Source organism: Lates calcarifer, linkage group LG24 (assembly GCF_001640805.2).
Source record: "Lates calcarifer isolate ASB-BC8 linkage group LG24, TLL_Latcal_v3, whole genome shotgun sequence".
In the NCBI taxonomy this organism is placed as follows: domain Eukaryota; kingdom Metazoa; phylum Chordata; class Actinopteri; family Centropomidae; genus Lates; species Lates calcarifer.
In genome coordinates, this window is record NC_066856.1 from 14,974,171 (window position 1) to 14,992,639 (window position 18,469).

An 18,469-nucleotide genomic window follows, 5' to 3' on the forward strand; every position below is an offset into this window, starting at 1 on the left:
AGATTTTAGGCCTTTTGTTTGGGTTGTGGGAGCCTGGGGGATATTTTATTCCTGTCCCAGTCTTGAGTCTCATGAGAGTAAATACAGTTATTACAGGAGCACCGGGTCTGAGCTTCACAATTACCGTGTTTCTGTGAGAAAGCTGGTTTTACCTTTTGTGCAGCTGGTGCAACCTGAGCAGCCCCGGGTGTAGTCGCGAGCAGAAGGGCTGGGGCTGGACTGAATCAATCTGGTGATTACAAAAAAAAAGGGGGGGGGGCTCATTGTCCAGTCAGTGTCAAGTCATAGCACCAAATCACAACAGAAGTTATCCCAAGGCACTTTTCATAGAGCAGGTCTAGACCGTTCTCTTTATATTATAATATTTACAAAGTGATACCTAGCAATTCCCACCATGAGCAAGCACCATGTGACGGTGGCAAAGAGAAACCTCCTTTTAAGAGGCAGAAACCTTGAGCAGAACCAGACTCAAGGTGGGCGGCCATCTGCCTCGACCGGTGGATGTTGAAAACAAGTTGCTAAATCTCCTTCTCTGTCCACTTTGTACTGTTAATCATATACAGAAGGCCTTGGCCAACTTTTTAGCTGTCTGCATTTATTATAACTGCTTCTCGGCCTTTTGGATAGATGTATAATTCCTTTGGATGATGTATCATGTTGTAATTCCTCTGCAGACATCACTATTATTTTGAGTTTACACGACTAGAAGTTTACAAGAACATAGTCTCAGTGTTAGGGGTTTTATTCCAGCCAAACTGATTGACATTAATGGAATATTTAAAAAAAAAAAAAAAAGAAAGAAATCTGTAATCATGCACTGATTGATATTTCTTTTTTTCCCACAAACAGTAATTGTCATTAACATTTTGCCAGACAGACAGAGGGACGTAATGAAGTTGGATGTTTTACAGATTCAGAGATCTACTGTAAGAATGTTTCCAATGGAAAAAGATTTCAGAATGTGTATTGGCTGCTCCATACACCATAACCTTCTTCAAGGTATAAAATGCTTGACCAGTGAGTGCTTTTTCTTTTCTGGAGGACAATGGGCAGGCATTATGTAAGCTGGCAGGATTTAGCTGCCTCTTCAATCCCTCTTCACCCCATAGACAGGTGCTGTCTCAGCCCCTGAGCGCAGCCGCCGCTGTGACGGAACAAAGAGCGAGATGAAGATGGGCATACATTGACCCCGGGCACAGCTGTTTGAGCTGTGTGAGTTTGGACCGGTTCCAGCGACTGTGTGCACATAACTTAGCACAGTCATGCTGAAGTGCTGGGCCACTGGGCTGTGAAGAGCAGAGCAGGGAGGCAGAGATGTCTGCATGTTTGAAAGGCTCAGGACGTGGCTGGGTGACTTCTAAACTGCTGAGCTATTTCAGGCTAAAACACTTAGAGGCAACAGAGGCACGGCTATCAACATACACCACCGCCAAGTCACCATAGAGATTCACAAACAGGGCAGCGGTCAGAGGTATACAGCTGCATCGAGGTCAGGCTTTGCATTAGCAGGCTACACAGGAGACCTGACTGGGTGACAGAGCACTGAGCATGGCTCTGGTGAGTTTCCAGGTTTTGGGAGTTGGGAGGCTCATGTAAGTTAGGCTGCACAGTTTTTATCCCTTTTAAGGTCACCTGTTCATGTGATATTTTTCTCTCCTTTAAGTAAAGAGTTTATTCAGGGTTGCAGCACTTGAGTGTGTTTTTCTTTTTGTCTAGGATTCAGAATATGGCCTGGTTTTAGACTTGAAGGGAGAGAAGAATAACAGGAAGCTGGAGGGAGAATTTCCGAGTTGTGTTAACACTTTACATAAAAACTAGAAAAACTGAAGGCAGGATGTAATTGAGTAAAAAACAAAGTCTTGTTAAGAGTTTATTTTTATCTTTTTATTTCTTTTAGCAGAGATACATGTTTAAAATGTGCACGAGATGGTTTGGATGAAGTGCTGACTGCTTTATTTACCACATTCAGGCAAAACAACTTAATTCAAAACGTCACAAAGCAGCAAGAATGAAGACAGTGTCTCTATTCTCTGCAGGTTAAGTGTTGTGAATAAGCATGTCGCCTGTTGGTCATGGTTAAGAAAAAGTTGCCAATCGTCCTTGCATGCATGAAGTCACACCTCTTTATATAGTTGACCACAGTGGATAATGCTATTATCAGCACACCGTTGGGATTGAGGAAAGCCCCAGACTTTGAAGTGGACTTCATTTTTAGCTGCTTGTGGCTTTGTCTGTGTTTCTTTTCCCCCGCAAGACATGCATGTGACTCCACGGCGAGCCCACATCCCCGGGGACAAACAATTATATCTCACACACATGCACACGCACTCGGGCTCCTCCGGGGCTGGGTATTTCTTTAGCCCTAAGTCTCATGTAAGCCTGATGTGGAATGTAGCGCTCGATTATTTGGCGAACGGGGTAAGCAACTTGTTAGATCACAGGACTGTTCTTTGTTCACTGGAAAACACAATTAAGCTGGCGGCTTTTATGACTTTAAGGTGGGAATTAATTGTGTAATAGTGTTGATTCCTCCATGACATGACAAGTTTTGTTTTCCATTGCCAAATACACTAAAGAACCTGTGGCATGCCAGTGTGTATTTTATCCTGAATTTACCCCAAAACTGATATTTTACCAAGAACCAGCAGATAATCCAGGTGAGCTGCCAACTAAAATGTTTCAACCAGAAATACTGAGGGCATTTCAGCATCCACAGTTACACCAAAAGTCATTACCAGTTAATAATTGAAGACATATTAGGTAACATGTTATTGCTTTCCCTCTCATTTCATGAACAGCAAACATATTCACAAATGAATAAACATCCTGTGCAGCTTTATAAACATGTCCAAAAACATGCAGAATCCAAAGTTGATGTTTTGAGATATTTGTAACCCCAACAACCACTGGCATTGCTTATCTCAGGATATAGATCACCCATTCACCATTTTAAGATGCTCAGGAGCTTCCTGGCAAAATTGCACTGCCCTTCATGAGAAGTAAAGTTGCTCAATGTTCTAAAGAAAGCAAGTACATAATGACTCACTCCCTGTCCTGCAGTCTGTATTATTTGAAATAAGAGATGTCATTCATTTGCTTGTATGTGGTGGTAAACCAGCCTTTTGTGGCACCCTCTTTCATGTTGCCTTCTTCTTTTTAATGTTAAATTCCTTTTCTTTACCAGGCGGTCACCTATTGTCTGTGTCGCAACAGGAATTTATGTCACTGCTGTAGATCGTAATAGACCTTTTTAGAATAGAAACAGTATTTCCACATGGGAAACACTGTGTGCAATCCTCATGTGATTAAAGGACCACACAACATTTTTGCATGGTATGTTTCCACAGCACCTTTAAAAAGCCATGCCAGCAGCATGGCTCTATGGACGGTAATGCCTGTGTGTTTGTTGTCCACCACTTCGGTCAAGACTGCAATATCTCGGATCTCAGATAGATTGGCACAAAATGTGGTACAGACATTCATGGTTCTCAGGTGATGAATCCTAATGATCATGATGATGATTTTTTAAAAATATAGTTGTTGTTTTTTTGGGGGCATTTTTGCCTTTATTCAATAGGTAGCAGTCAAGACAGACAGGAAATGAGGGAAAGAGAGTAGGGGAATGACATGCAGCAAATGGTCCAGTCGGCTGGGAGTCAAACCGGCTGCCAAAGGTGTATCCTTGGGCAGCCAGTCATCCAGCCATCAATTTGTCCAGTTTTGCAGTTTTAAATGAAATGTCTCAACAACTATTTAATTTTGTCCAGGCAATCATCTTCCCTGCAGGATGAATATTTTCCCTCTAGCGCCATCATTACACCAGCATGTAAGACTGCTGGTCCTGTTTTTGTGCATAATAAAGTCAGGATAATCACTCATCACAGTTGGTAGAAATCTGTAACCAGTGATGAGGAGTGGCTGGTAGACAGTGATTTCTTGCAAGGGGTCAAAAACCAAAAAGGGGTTGGGAAGCACTGGTCTAAAAACAAAGCCACTGTTATAGTCTGTTAGAGACAGATATTGATCATTGGGGTTGAATTTCCTCCTTAAGCTTGAGGTAATTTGTGTGTGTGCATGTGTGTGTGCATGTGCGATACAGACACATAGAGTTGTGTGTCTGAGCAGCAGCCTCTGACTCAGTGTTGAATGGGTCCTGGAGTCACATGGCTACTTGTCAGCAGGCTGGAGGAGGAAACATAATCCTGAGGAGGAAGGCTGCTGTTATCAGTCGTTGCATGTTGGTCTGAGAGAGCAGTTGGCTCGACGAGAGGCAGCACAGCAGATGATCGCCCGACTCGCACGCTCCACATCTCTAACTCTTGTTCTCTTTTGTCCCCTTCTCTCTCTCTCCTTTCTCCCTCTGTTTGTTTTTGTCCTGCACTCTGACCAGCCCCGGGTCGCTCTTCACAGCAGAGTTCAGAATTGCACTACAATGTCTGCGGTGGCTTCTCTGCAATAAGCACACAAAGGTATGGTACAATCACGGACCTCTTTTTGTGTTTCTTGACCATTTGTCATGTTTTAACATCGTCTTATTAGTCACTTTGTACTGTTTGTTGTTTTTCCATTTAATTTATCATCCATTTAATTCATTGTTTATGTGGGTTAGTCCTTAATTAGGTGACCAGAGCCGTTGTTTAAGTCATGTCTAATCAAACTTAACAAGATTCTTCCTGTTATTGTCACACTTTCTTCATATCTAGTTGGGATAAGGAGTAGAGCTGAGTCAGCTGTAGCATGGAGAGTTTTAAACAAACCCTGCTCAGTTCCACAGGTTACACAGCAGAAAAACCCCTCAAACACACACTTAAATTTAAGTAGAACAAACATGCTTCTCCAGTGTTAGAAATCCTAAATTACAGCCTTTTAAAAGGCCATGTTTTTTGGAAGTGATCGCTCTCTAAATGCTGCAGTTGATTCAGAATTGACCATTTAGAGCAGCATTAAAGCACAGACCTTATTTCCTTGATTTTCAGCTCTTGCATGAGTCTTCAATCAGTGATAATAGTGTCAATTCTGTGAATTTACAGCAGAACACCACAGTGTGTTATTGTGTTAGATAAAAAAGGCCAGAAATTATCTCCATGTCACTTGGGACTATCACAACTACACAATCAGTTTTGTCTCTTTCTAGAAATGCATTGTCTGCTAAACAGAAGCAAATGGATCATGCTCTTATTTTTGAGCCAGTTCTCTAATGAAACCTTAAACTGCTCCTTTGCTCTCTGTTATTGTCCTGCTTTTAAAAGTACAGGCCTGTCTGTTGGTTGAGGTTTGGACATTGTGATCAAGCTTCTATTTCTGGACAGGCATTTTTATTGTCAGTTTGTATATTTTATTGAACTGCTCTTTAATTACGCCTTTTTGATAGAATTTGTAGATGAGCGTGCAGTCTGTGGTCCACACTCGCGTGCCAAGCTGCCGATTGAAGCCGGGCCCGGCCGGGGCGTCCTGGCACAAGGCCGGTTTTAGACGCATGTGGGCTTGTGTCGTGACTTTGAGTCTGGCTCGTAACCTCTGTCCAGTCGTCGGGCTGTCTCGCTCCTTTCCCTTAATATCATTATGAGGAGGAATTTTTAACCTTTTGCCTAAATTACCATAAAAGGTCACTTGGGATTACAGTAAAAGACGGCTAAGAAGCAAATTAACCTTTCTGACAAACAGGTCTTCGCCTCGATTGAAAAACTGACTTTGCCATTTCTAAAATGTTCAGTGGGGAGTTTGTGCTAACTCATCACTTCTCAAACCTCCTAATGCAGAACTCTCCTCAAACTTCACTTCACTTCACTCAAAAAGTCACTATAATGAAAGTGCCAGGTTGATGTTTGATGTTTTTTCTCTAGCTCTGTCCTTCTTTTCCCTTTAAGTGTCTAAAATGTGCCTTACATTCTAAATAAATACTTCTCAGGAAGTAACCAGGGCATTTTGATCAATACTTAACATTTACAACATACCAAAGAGACTGTGTCAGGTACATAAATCTGTGTGGGACAGATGAGTCACCACCAAGTGTGTATCATACATCTCAATAATGACAAAAAATGACAAAACCCGGCTCTGATCTATCCCCTACCTCCAAAGATATGACAGGAAATGTCAACATTTTGGTGATATTCAGATTAATTTCAAGATAAATCATCTGGGGTTAATATGATCAGCCTGTAGATAGGAAAGGAGATGTTAGTTCCTCAGAATCACTGCAATGTTACTTCAGAGGCTATAAACAGCAGGTTGCACACTGTCAGCTGTCAAGTCAGTCAAATAGGAAATGAAATGAATTTTGACCTATAAACAGAGGAGCTTTTCCTCAGTCTCCTTATTTGTGACTGGTACATTTGCAGGTAATGTTAGATACATGTGTAATTTGAACTGAAATAGTGCTGTAGTTGTTATTTACTCTCTGTAGATGACCGTTGCTTTGGCATCCTCACACACTTGACATGATTGTTTCTGTGCTCTTAGCGTCTTCTCTGTTTGTGGGAGGGACAGATGAGGATGGCAGCCTGTTATGCTGTGACAAGTTGAGTTAACCTATAATGTAAGAGTGTAGACTTAAAGGTTGATAATACATTTCGTATTAACCCAGATTAACTCTGGAATATAGGTCCAGGTCCATGCGTACACACGTTTTTCGGTCAACTCCCGACATTGGTCTGACATTATAGATACTAGAAAGAATCCCATGTTTCCATTTTTTTTTAATAAGTTTATGGCTCCTCCTGACAGGCGGCAGTCTGTAGCAGTTACCTTCTTCCTGTTTTCATACTTACTTCCTCCCAGAAGGATAGTTTTCCCAAAGCCTTGTGTGCTCACATTTGAGGCTGTGACTAAATCTAGTATGGAAAAGTTGTGGAGTCTGGGAAAATAAATTCCACACTCCTCGTCTTCTTTTAGGAACAGTTTGCAAGGTACTTGACTTCTCTAGGCGACTCTGGGAAGACGTGATGAGCTTCTTCCAGGAGAAATACAGAGCATCTTGTCCTCGCTTCCTCTTGCACTGTCAGCACTCATCCATGCCCCTTTTTGGCATTTCAGTTATTACACAAGGGACAACCAGTTCCTTTTTATTCAGACCTCTGACAGACTGATTGTACCTGACAGCAGACAAAATATTCAGATCATTTAGGGAGGGCATGATTTTATATCTAGTTGCCTACTCAGGCAATTGCAGTCAGTATTGTTGTTTTCTTCTTCTGATCATTATTGTTATCCTAACGGTATTATTACAGACATGCCCTGAGGTAGATAAGCTGGTTCCCATGGTTTTCGCCAAGGATCCCAGGGTTCTGTAACTTTATCCCTGTGTAGCCAGCCCTGCCTCTTCCACAGTGGTGGGGTCTAGGTTTACTGAGAAAGTAATCTTCAATCTCACCAAGCCACACTAGTAGTAGACTCCTTTATCGGCTGCACAGATTGCAGATGTATGTAATTAACATAAGTGGCTTGGCAGAGCAAATGAAGAGTAAGCTAATGTGTTTGTTTAATCCATGTCTGTCAGTCTGTCCAGCTCCTACATACTCCTGCATCCCTTGTCATTGATTGTACTTCAGTGAAGCATAACTCTTAGAAATCCCTTGCTGTCAACAAGGTCATTGATATGATTGTGCTCAGGCATCAGGGAGGCTTATCGTTTCTTTGATAGCTGCTGTCAGAGAGCCAGGGAGCCTTTGGCAGGATGTGATTTCTAACTGTGGCTCTGAAAAGTGAACCAAAAGAGGGCCTTCCTCGGCTTTTAGACTGAGGGAAAACCGTTGCTCTGTTAATAATGTTGCTAGTCCGACACCTTGAGTAAGACTACAGGACAGTTTTTCAGGTCCACAGCTGTAAAACAATGGGTTTTGCTTCAGTTAGTTTAACGGTATCATGTTTGGCAATACTTCCAATCCAGTGTTGTTATTTTTAATTAATGAGACAGTTATTTAAGATTTTAAAAATGTCAAAAACCAGCATCTGAGAAGTCAGAATCACTACATTTTTGGCACTTTTTTAATAAAAAAAAAACAAAACAATGAATTTATTATTGGCTACTTATGACTTCTCTAAGTTACTGTCCTCTTGTAGTATCTTCATTAACATTTCCAACTGTCTCACTGTGGTTGTGATGCTCACCTCTGGATTCCTGTGGTTATATGTCATATAATGGCGATGCAGGAATGACAGACGTGTAGGTTAGCTGAGGCACGTGCCGCCGCTTATCAAAGGGTCCTCTCCACAGTAGCATGCCGTTATCTGGCTCTTATCTGACTCTAATGGTTAATGACCTTGAATGGTGGGGAGGAAGTGCTGCATGGCTTCAGATCATGAATCATACAAATGAAAAAAGATGAGTGTCATTGTTTATAAAATCCTGTTGGTATGTATTGTACCACTCCTGCCATTGTTGCCATTATGTTGCAGGTATAATGTAATTGTCTCCAGTTTTCCTCTACATCACAAAAATGACATTCAGTTAAAGTCATTAGTGGTTTTGAAGTCTGGTCTGGGGGACTCAAAGGTACATGAGGGATTTCCAGGAAATCCTGAAACTGTCGATTACTCAGTTAGCCTACGTGTCACAATACAGACAGTGTTAGGACAGTGAGACATGTTGCTTTGTGTTTTGTATTTTGCTGGCTTTGCACTCCAGCACAGCTGGCTATGAGGTTAAAGTGTTGACTTGTGGCTTTAATATTAAGATCTACATATATATCTACATCCACCTCAGCTGTACTTAGAGTGTCTGCGTATAGCCTCGCTGAAAACTGATAGTCTTATTATAAATGCAGAACACAAAGTAACTGGGCAATGCAACATAATCTGAAATAAAGTCTTCACATTTAATATTTGGTTTCAAATCCTCTGCAGACAATGACAGCCTAATGTCTGTGACTCATAGACATCAGCACACTTGGTTTATTTCCAGGTGATGCTCTGCCAGACCTGCTCTGCAGTTGTCTTCACTTCTTGTTGTTTGAGGAGGGTTCAGCTGATCACGTGATCAGCTGAATTGTGGGATATGAACATCCTTTAAGCCCAAAATCAGTAAACCTCATAGACATTATTTGATTTAAAACCCACTGTGCTGGAATATATCACCATCCTATTACTTCCTGGCAGTACTTCATATTCAGAGATTACTTGCCCACAGCTATTTCCCTCTTGTTTGCCTCGAGAGATGAATCTCCAGCTTCATGTGAACTAACTCCTGGATCTATATCTTGTGTCCAGGTTATGCTGCCCAAAAGCTGTCTGAGTCCCAGCGAGAAAGAGAAGGGCTAAAGCCGCCACTGATCCAAACCAGCTTTCCAGATCCTCTCCAGCAGCAACTCCACTGCGGAGCCATGAGCAACCCCAGCGCTCCCAACCAGATCACAGATGCCGTGGCAGCGGTTATTCACAGTGTAAGTCCACACGATTCTGTCTGTCCGGTCAAGTCAGGCTCCAGCGTCATCAGCCACATGATAAAACACATGAGGGAGTGATGGTGACAAACTAGGTTAAATGCTTTTCAGGAGGAGATGACACTCGCAATTAACAGATTATCCTCTTTCCATGCATGAGACCGTAGCTATTCAGCTCCCTACTTGCCTTTAGTGTAGTTCACATTTATGCTGCATCAGCTCTCTCCGTCCTCTCTGGCATTGGAGTGTGTATTTTGGACATGCTGTTCCCTCCAGAGCTATGTGTGTACAAATCTAGTCTCATCTTAGAGCCAGTTCCCTGCCTATGTACTTGACTGCAAAAATAAAAATGTTCAGAATAGCTCAAAAACACTTCAGAACTGCACAGAGAACTGCTCCCGTTGAAATCCCCTTTTCATTACAGTACTGGAGAACGGTCAACGGTTCCACCACTAAAACAGTTTCCTTCCTCTTTTCTTTAAGTTGATGGGTTTCCAGTGTCGGAAACACTAAAATAATACTGGCACATGATAATGAAAAACATAATTGCACGGCTGCTGGTGGGACTGATGTGATAAACATGACTGGCAAAGCTGGGAGCTGCAGCTGGTCAGCGGCCAAAGAAAGCAGCATTCCTCAACTCAAGAGACTCTGAACAAGTTCACCTCAGAAATCAGAAAATATCACAAGCTTAAAGGAAAAATCCACACATGAATATTTTCATGTTGCTAGATAGAATCAGTTTGCAAGGGTTAATGAATTCCAGGAATTATTAGGGCCCGAGCAACGAGTTGCGTGGGCCCAACGGGGCCATGCAACGAGTTGCAAGGACCCTCTTGTTTTCGGTCTGTTTATTATTATTATTATTATTATTATTTTTTTTCTTCTTTTTCCGCCTCTTAGATCGGCTTTTTGAGGGCCTTAACATGCGTGAAAACTTACCAAAATTTGCAGACGCGTCAGGCACGGCGAAAAATTTAATAATTTAGGGGTCTTGAGCATGGGTGTGGTAAAATGGCCTCGGTAGCGCCACCTACATTTTTAAACGGAACAGCCCCTCAAGCCCGTTGCGCCTAAAAATCTGAAAATCTGCACACATATGTAACATCCCATGACGCACCAAAAAGTCTCTTGGAGCCATATTCTAAACCCAACAGAAAGTATTTTTATTTTGACCGGAAGGTGAAAAAATTGTGTGTTTTTGGCCATTTCCAGGGGTCGCTTGAACGCGAACTAGTCCTAGACGCATTATCCGATTGACTTCAAAACTTAATAGTATGTTCTTAAGACATAGACGATGTTAAATTGCGGCAGATTTTGAGTTTTTGTTGAAGGGCGTGGAAGTTATGGCCCCTCAAAGTTCGATTACTCGCCACGAAACAGGAAGTTGCTTTATTTTTGCTATATTTCGGCCATACTTTGTCCAAACTGCATCAAACTTTACAGGATTGTTAATGGTACCTATCTGCACACATCCATATGTCAATATTCATACAATTGTTGTAGCGCCACCTATTTATAGCAGGAAATGACATATTTTATAGTGTGATGTCCAGTTTCTAGACGGGTGACCAGATTCACTTCAAATGTTGTCAGCCCCTCCTTGAGGATTTTTTGGAAGACTGGCTCCGAAAATTGTGAGTTTTGGTCGAAGCGTGTGCCGGTTCTGGCCCGTCAAAGTTCGGAAACCCAACTTCCTGTTTGAAACCTCAGATTTTGGGGTAACTTCCTGTTGCGACTCTCTACTTTATCCTACAGATGGAGCCATTGTATTACTCTTTGATGGGTTTTTGGAAGGGGGTCTCTGTGTGTGTGTGTCTGTGTGTGTGTGTGTGTGTGTGTGTGTGTTTGTGTTTGTGTTTGTGTTTGAGGGGGGAGGGGAAGAAGAGTTGATTGAGTCTGTGAGAAGCTGCCACAGAGAGGTTACAGTCAGGAGAGCCAAGAGCTGCTTTACACGCGGTATAAAAACTTCAGTTAAGATTTGAGCTGTCACTTGAGAAAGCATCATGCCAAAAACTAAGGAAATCACTGTAGACTTGAAGAATTGTCGATGCTTAGGAAGCAGGAGAAGGATATACAAAGTTATAACAGCATTTCCAAGCGTCAAGAACTCAAATGAGAAGCGCCACCGAGAAATTCAAGGAGAGCCACACTGTGCAGAACAAGCCTGGCAGAGGTAGGAAGCCAAAGATTTCAATGACCCTGGAAAGAAAACCAGTTAGAGACCTGTCTAAAGAACCCATAAACGCTGCCAAGACACTAGTGAATGACTTAGTTAAGTCTGAAATTGTAGTCTCAAAGAAGATTACATGAATTCATGTAATCTTACCATATGTCTCCCCTTGACCAAAGCTGAGCGTGGATTGATGCTGTCTTTACAGTTTGGTTTTGATCAGTTAGGAAATTTCACACGGGGTCAGCTGATTTTTTCGTCTTACTCAGTGTACGGCGACAGGAAAAGTTCACTAGGTCCTCCAGCGTCGAGGTGAACCAGCTGAATATAAGCCACTCAAGTTGACGACAAGTGCATTGAAAAGTAAAAGCTGTTGGCCTTTACCTTTTCTTTGTCAAAGCGCCTGTTTGGCCAGTAGTTAGTAAAGTAATATTTTCAGCGTTGTCCACAGTCTCATGACATGTTTAACAGGAAGCACAGCACGCTGGTTAAGCTCATGGCAAACTGTTACTAACAGCTAAAATGAAAGCTTGTCTGTATGTAGTCTAACTGGTTAGTTTGTCACTCATCTCCAAATTTTGCAAATTGCTATAAACTTCACTCTCTTAAACCAGTAACAGTCTGAGCTGGAATGATAGGGGTCTGTATGGATAAAGATAAAATCCTAATGATACCCATCCCTACAGCTGGTTAGTGGCGTCGCCCTGACTTTAGGCAGATGAGATATTCACTGTTCAAATAACTTCATTATAAGCCTTGTTTAAGCATAAATGATTTATATATGCACCCAATAACAGAACTTAAAAAAATGCTTTTGCTCAAAGCTCAAAGCTTGTAAACTCAAGTTAAAACTGAGTTTTATCTCCTTTTGGGAGGGGGTATTTCTCTGTGTGTTTGTGTGTGTGTGTGTGGGTGTGTTTGTGTTTGTGTTTGAGGGGGAGGGGAAGAGGAGTTGATTGAGTCTGTGAGAAGCTGCCACAGAGAGGTTACAGTCAAGAGAGCCAAGAGCTGTCACAGAAGATGAGCTCTGAAAAATATTATCACAGAAAATAATTAGCGTAAAAGCTTTTATTTAAAATTTTAACATCTGGGAAGTGTGAACTGTTACGCCAGCGTGTGCCCTGCGACCTGCGTTGACCCTGCGGTTGCCGGGGTCCCGCGGTCGCCGCTCCCCCGACGGGCGCCGGGTGCGAGGGCCCGTTCAACGCTGCTCGCAGCTTTAATTATGTTTGATTTTATTCCACGAATTATAAGGATTGCCTCTTTTTTTTGCTGATATCCCCACCTTTCTCAACCCTCTTCGTGCTCTTAAGCATGTCCTACGATTCCCAGAGTGGCTTTCAACAATCTATGTTGATGATAGTTCACTGTGCTGTGGGCTGAACATGTAGGCGAGTGGAAATCGTGATGTTTGTTGCACAGTGGGAGCAAAAAAAGTGATAGAGGTTACTTTGAGAGAATTCTCATGAGGTTTGACTTTTATTGCACTCTTGAGAGATAAAGTGAGAGTGCGTATTCTTATTCAGATAGACCAGTGTTGTTTTGTTCCTCAACACAACACCCATCTAGGAAATGCCTGCTTTCCCTTAGCTTTGGGTTTTTTGTCTGTGTACTGTCAGCTGCTTCCGTCTCCAGTGTTTCACAACTGCGTGACCACACTAGCAACGCCTGCATATACAGTACCTGCATGGAATCTGGAAGGGCGCTTCCTCGCTGGACATAAACAACACAAGAGCTGTCCAAGCTTTAAATCAAATCCCAGCAGTTAAGTCTGAGAATGCAGAGTTTAGGCAGTGAAAGTGGATCCATGACATTTAACTACTGGTCTATGAAAGATGTGCAGAAAGACAGAACTTAAACTCTTTCTAATGTTTTGTTTTACCCTTTTTTAATACAGCAGCCTCTTGTTAATTAGATTTCCTCAAAATTATTTATGTGCGTGGCTTTTTATTGCCCTTTAAGATGAAAATCTAAGACAATAAGAAGACATACAACGAAATAAGAGGGAACAACTCAACAATAATCGCAAAACTCCACCACACTTCACTCTCTCACCAACTGACACACCTAGTCTGGAAAGGAAAATGAGAGTTAAAACATTAAAATTAAAGAAAGTATTTAAAAAAATGCAGGTTAAGATATATTTTTTTTAAAAATGGCTTGTGAATGTCTAATGATTTACGTCTCACAGTTTATAATTATTTTGGGATTCACAATAAAACAACCTTGTTGTGTCAAGATTGTGAAATAATTCTCTTTATAGCCACAAGAAATCAAAACAGCAGAAAAGGTTTACATATCTTTCTTGCATTAACACCCATAAAACTGAGATTCATGCCCATCCTTGTGTAAAATATGAGCTACTGCATGGCCCTTTTTAACTTTGTCCACCTTGAGCTCTAATTTTCTTGGTGAAGATTGACATCCTCTGTCAAGAATCTGTTCACAATCTGCATGTTGTTATTGCTAATTAAAGTCAGAAAGACAGGTAGCTGTCATAAAACTTACTGAGATATCGTGGACTAGAATACAGCTTAGTCATAATAAGACTTGCCAACAGGTAACCTGGCGATTAAGAAGCTCAGTAAAGATAAAACTGTTTGCTGTGTGACAGTGCCTTAGCAGTTATTGGCTGCTCTCTTGCCTCCAACTCGACCAAGTTAATTATTATCTCCTTAACAATGTGTGTTTTTGTGCGTGCGTGGCCGGGGCGAGTTCAGATAATCCTGTTTGGATTTTTAAGGGCTAACATTGTGAAACCCAGTAACGTCTTCTTCCTACCCTGAAGACCTGCCCTGGTCATGTGACGAGGGTTGACTGAAATGGGGAAACGGCTTCCATAGAAGTGGTCAGCGCTTCTAGTTTTTCGTTTTGTCTCTGGAAAAACAAATACAGTATCGCTATCTTGCTGTATTTCAGGCTGCAGCAACACTCATGTGTGTAATTTGATGGACTTTCTGTATGCATCTAAGGTGAGTTTGTTCAGTTTGAGATTAGAGGCCTCAACGTAACATGTGAGTCCAAAGCATGGTTTGCTGTCTGTTTGTGTGCATGACATTTAGTCCTGCTCTTATCATCCCCAGTCAGTCATTACACATGATCCTAAATAGTGCAAATAGAGGTTTCTAAGCATATATGTAGCCTGACTTTGCTTCTTTAGGTAAATTTAACCTCAACACGAACTCTGTAGCTGGTTAATGTTCAGTCCAGTTCTTGAACTTTTGAGATGCACTTTTACTTCTTCAACAGCTCAATGGCTTTTCCAAGGTATTAGAAACCCAAGGTAATAATTACTACCTAATGTGTCACTAGTTACAGATAGTCACCCCTCTGATTTCATCAGGTGGATTACGAAAGATTTCTTAACAGGGTAACACTGAAAACTTTAACTTGTGGTAGCCATTTTTTCATCTTAAGAAACATTACAGATAAAACTGTTCTTTAAATATGATTTTTCATGAAAATTTGTGTTCATATGTAAGCAGATTTTACCTTTACAGAGCCAGACAAGCTGGGTCCCTCTCTTTCCAGTCTCTATGCTAAGCTAAGCTAACCAGGCTAGGTTTATGTGATGCCAATCTTTTTATCTAACTCTTGGCTTAACTTGTGCACACCAAAATACATTGTCACCATGTCTCCATCCATATATAGCAACTATATCAGTGACTCTTGGTGAGACAGGTTTTCTGGAAGTGAGCTGTCAGACCTCAGATAGGAGGATCAGCACAGTGCGGTTTACAAAACCTCATCCCTATTACATGTGATTACTCTTCTAGACTCATATACTTCCTGTGACGTGCATCTCGCCACCTCTGCAGAACCCGTCTTACACAACAGATGCAGAGTTTATCAGCTGGACATTTCCAATTTAGATAAAACTAAAAGGTGAAAACACTACCTCAGGCAAATTATCTATGTTTGGCTACTGAAAATCCTGTCTGCATAACAAGAAATGATAAAGCTACAAGCTCAATTTTCAATACAAATATAATCACAGGGTATCTCTAGAGAGGAAGGTAAACCTGTGAATTTATATCTGATCTTATTTTTAGCAGTGCAAACAGTGGAAAACATGCCTTTTCAAATTATGATGCAATAGGAGGGTTGTGAAAATCAGTGCTTGCATAATATGAAATGCACAGTTGGCTGAGGACAGAAGTGGGTTACAACTCCTTCGTTTCTAATCATAATCAGAAATCCTGAGCATGTTGTGCACTCGGTTCTCCTTGCAGACCTGTGTATTGCAGGAATGCAGTGACTCATCAGCCACACAGTACGACATGATCACTACAACATTCACAGCCTATCTCGCCCTTTCCCCTCCAATGCTGACTGTGTGGGATTTGAGCCTACCTCACGACACAGATAATCTCCTCTGCAGCAGCCTCCGCACATCCTCAAGTGTCCGCCCTGTGCAACGATACAGCCACTGCACATGCACATGCACATGCACATACACATACACATACACATACACATGCACATGCACACTACTTCTTAAAACTTTATGAACTCTTTTAGTTACTAAATATTCTAATTTAAGCTAAAAACCAATAACATCACATTACCTTTATTTCTCTGCAGTCTTTGGTGGCTGGCTGTGTCAGGCATTTGGGTTAAAATTTCAAATGCATGGTGGTGAACTAATCTTAGCCATGCTAGCCATAGAGCTCTCAGGATGCCAGTGTTGGTCTGTCAGTCCACCACTTCGGTCCAGACTGAAATATTTCGACTACAGGATAGATTGCCTTGGCATTCATGGTCTCCAGAGAACTAACTGTATACTCTTAATCTCTTAATCTAAAAGCAACATTATGCAGCTATTTTATCTTAAAATAACAGCTTTAAAATCATTTTGATAGTGCCTCTGTCATTCCCATGCCCTGAACGCCTCTTCTTGCTCCATGTAACTTTGGTTGATTGGGCCGGATCTCCCACGAGAAGTGCGTAAGCGAGTGATAGTCAGTGACTCAAACTACCGGAAATCAGGCCCAGCAAGTTCAAGAGTAAAGTCATTAAAAACCAGTGTTCAGCTCTGATATCCAGTGAGGAAACTTTGAAAATGTCTTTGTCACAGCGACAGCACTTCTGGTTTTGGGAAGCAAGGAATCATGAGGGATATATACCTTTTGACCATCCTAACAACCACTTGTGGCTGCAGAGGCTGCTGTTGCTCAGTAAAAGTTACACAGTGTTGGTTTAAGCAAAAGGGAAAGAACATTAAATTACTTTTGCCTCTTAAATTTATTTATTTATTCATTTACAGCACAGTCTTTTCTGTTCAGTGATATTTCTCCGTAAGGGTTAAAATCTCCAATGCACGTACAATGAATTGGCTTCCTGGCCAGCTAATTCCCAAAAGTGAGCATAAATTCAAATTCTAATGCATTATTGGGAGTGTACTGATTGCCTTTACAAGATTAGTGCCACTGTTCTCAGAAATTACAAGAATGCTCTGCTGGAAATCTACCAACATGCCTGCAGTAATACTCCACAGCTCATAGACAGAATTAGTCTGACTGAAGATTTGGGAATCTTTTCTAAAATCTTCCACACACAGCTGTTTTATTTGGTTAATCACTTATTGTAGTTTTATCAATTTAGTGTTTTTGTTCACTGCTCAACCTCAAATATTTTGTTTTTGTCATTTGTCATGTCAGGGTTAGTCAACTGTGGTTTTACCTGAATGGGCCACACAACATTTTAATAACATTTCACTCCAGCCTGTTACTTAATATGTCTTTGGTCAATATTAGCCATCAAAACTACATCCTTTGAAAAGTATGGGATGTTTAGTTCCTATGCATTTACATTGCCCTTGAAGGCGCATTGACTAAAAGCACCTTGGTCAATATTTAGGCTTCATGCAGCAAAGTTAAAACCTGGAGATGAATGTCAACTGGAGGTTTTGTTCCTCGCTGTTCAAACACGGCTTGTCCTTTCAGGCTGCGTTTGTCCTCAAAGCGAGATTGACAGTCTTGTTTATTCTGCCCTGGCACAATGAGCAGACTGGTGAAGGTGGCAGGTTGGCCGATAGGGCCCTGATTAGGATATCACGAGGCTTTGATAAGCAGGGGGAGAGGGATAGCTCCTGCCTGCAGTTCTTAATAGAGGTGTTGAGGGTCACAGCTCCAGTGTTGTCATGGTGGAGGGCTCTGACGCTTGTTGCCACCAAAAAAACCACTGACTGTGATTAAAGCTCACGTTGCCATGAGTGAGGTAAGTCTCTTAAATTCCTTGCTGAAGTCAGAAAATATTACTCTTTGTCACGGGTTTCTTCATTGTCTGGTCAGTTTTGTTTTTACTCAGCTCTCCTTGGGCTTGTTTTTGCACATGGCTCCGGTTGTGGAAAATTCTCTCACCTCCTTGAGAATCCCTCACACATCTCTCCCACCTCTAGGGATTCACTGTGAAACCGAGATATGAATGAGAGCTCTGTAAAAATAAACTGCCGGATTGTGTAACAGCACTCCGCGGGTTTCGCTCATCTGGTGAGGATACGTGCGTTCCAGGTTTTTTGGATTAGTCATCTAATTAAATTTTCAAGTATTGAGACAGTGATGCAGATGCAGAGTGATACCTGATTACACAAATCAAAAGGTTCTCTATTTAATTTTTTTGATTTAACTCAAAATCTGGAGATTTAAAAAGCCACATTTTCCATTTAGGCTGTTTTTAAGAAATCTGCTCTTCTGCTTTAAGTGTCAGTGTTGCTGCATTGTCTTTGGGGTGAGTGTGTTCACTCTTCTTTTTGAGTCTCTTGTTGATCTGTCAGGGGGGAAAAAAGCTACATGATGAATTGGACCTTGGGTCAATATTGAATTTGTGCCCAACGATCTGACCTGTCTCTTCTTTTTACTCATAACTCTCTGCTGGTCTACAGCCCAGGACAGGGTTTTTCTGCATCTGTCACCTG

General features: G+C 41.6%; 1 protein-coding gene across 4 annotated transcripts in view; it reads left to right on the plus strand.

Annotated features, from left to right (window-relative positions):
* Window positions 1-18,469, plus strand: part of slc4a2b (solute carrier family 4 member 2b) — a 37,710-nt gene that overhangs the window by 2,799 nt on the left and 16,442 nt on the right. For 2 of the 4 annotated variants that reach the window (XM_051066828.1, XM_051066829.1), the window contains exons 2-3: window positions 4,391-4,469; window positions 9,208-9,380. In XM_051066828.1, the coding sequence (XP_050922785.1) occupies window positions 9,321-9,380 (60 nt within the window). In that variant the 5' untranslated portion in view covers window positions 4,391-4,469; window positions 9,208-9,320. Of the gene's footprint in view, window positions 1-4,212; window positions 4,470-9,207; window positions 9,381-14,374; window positions 14,526-18,469 lie in introns of those variants that run through there. The other 2 variants (XM_018700732.2, XM_051066830.1) reach the window with 2 other exon arrangements.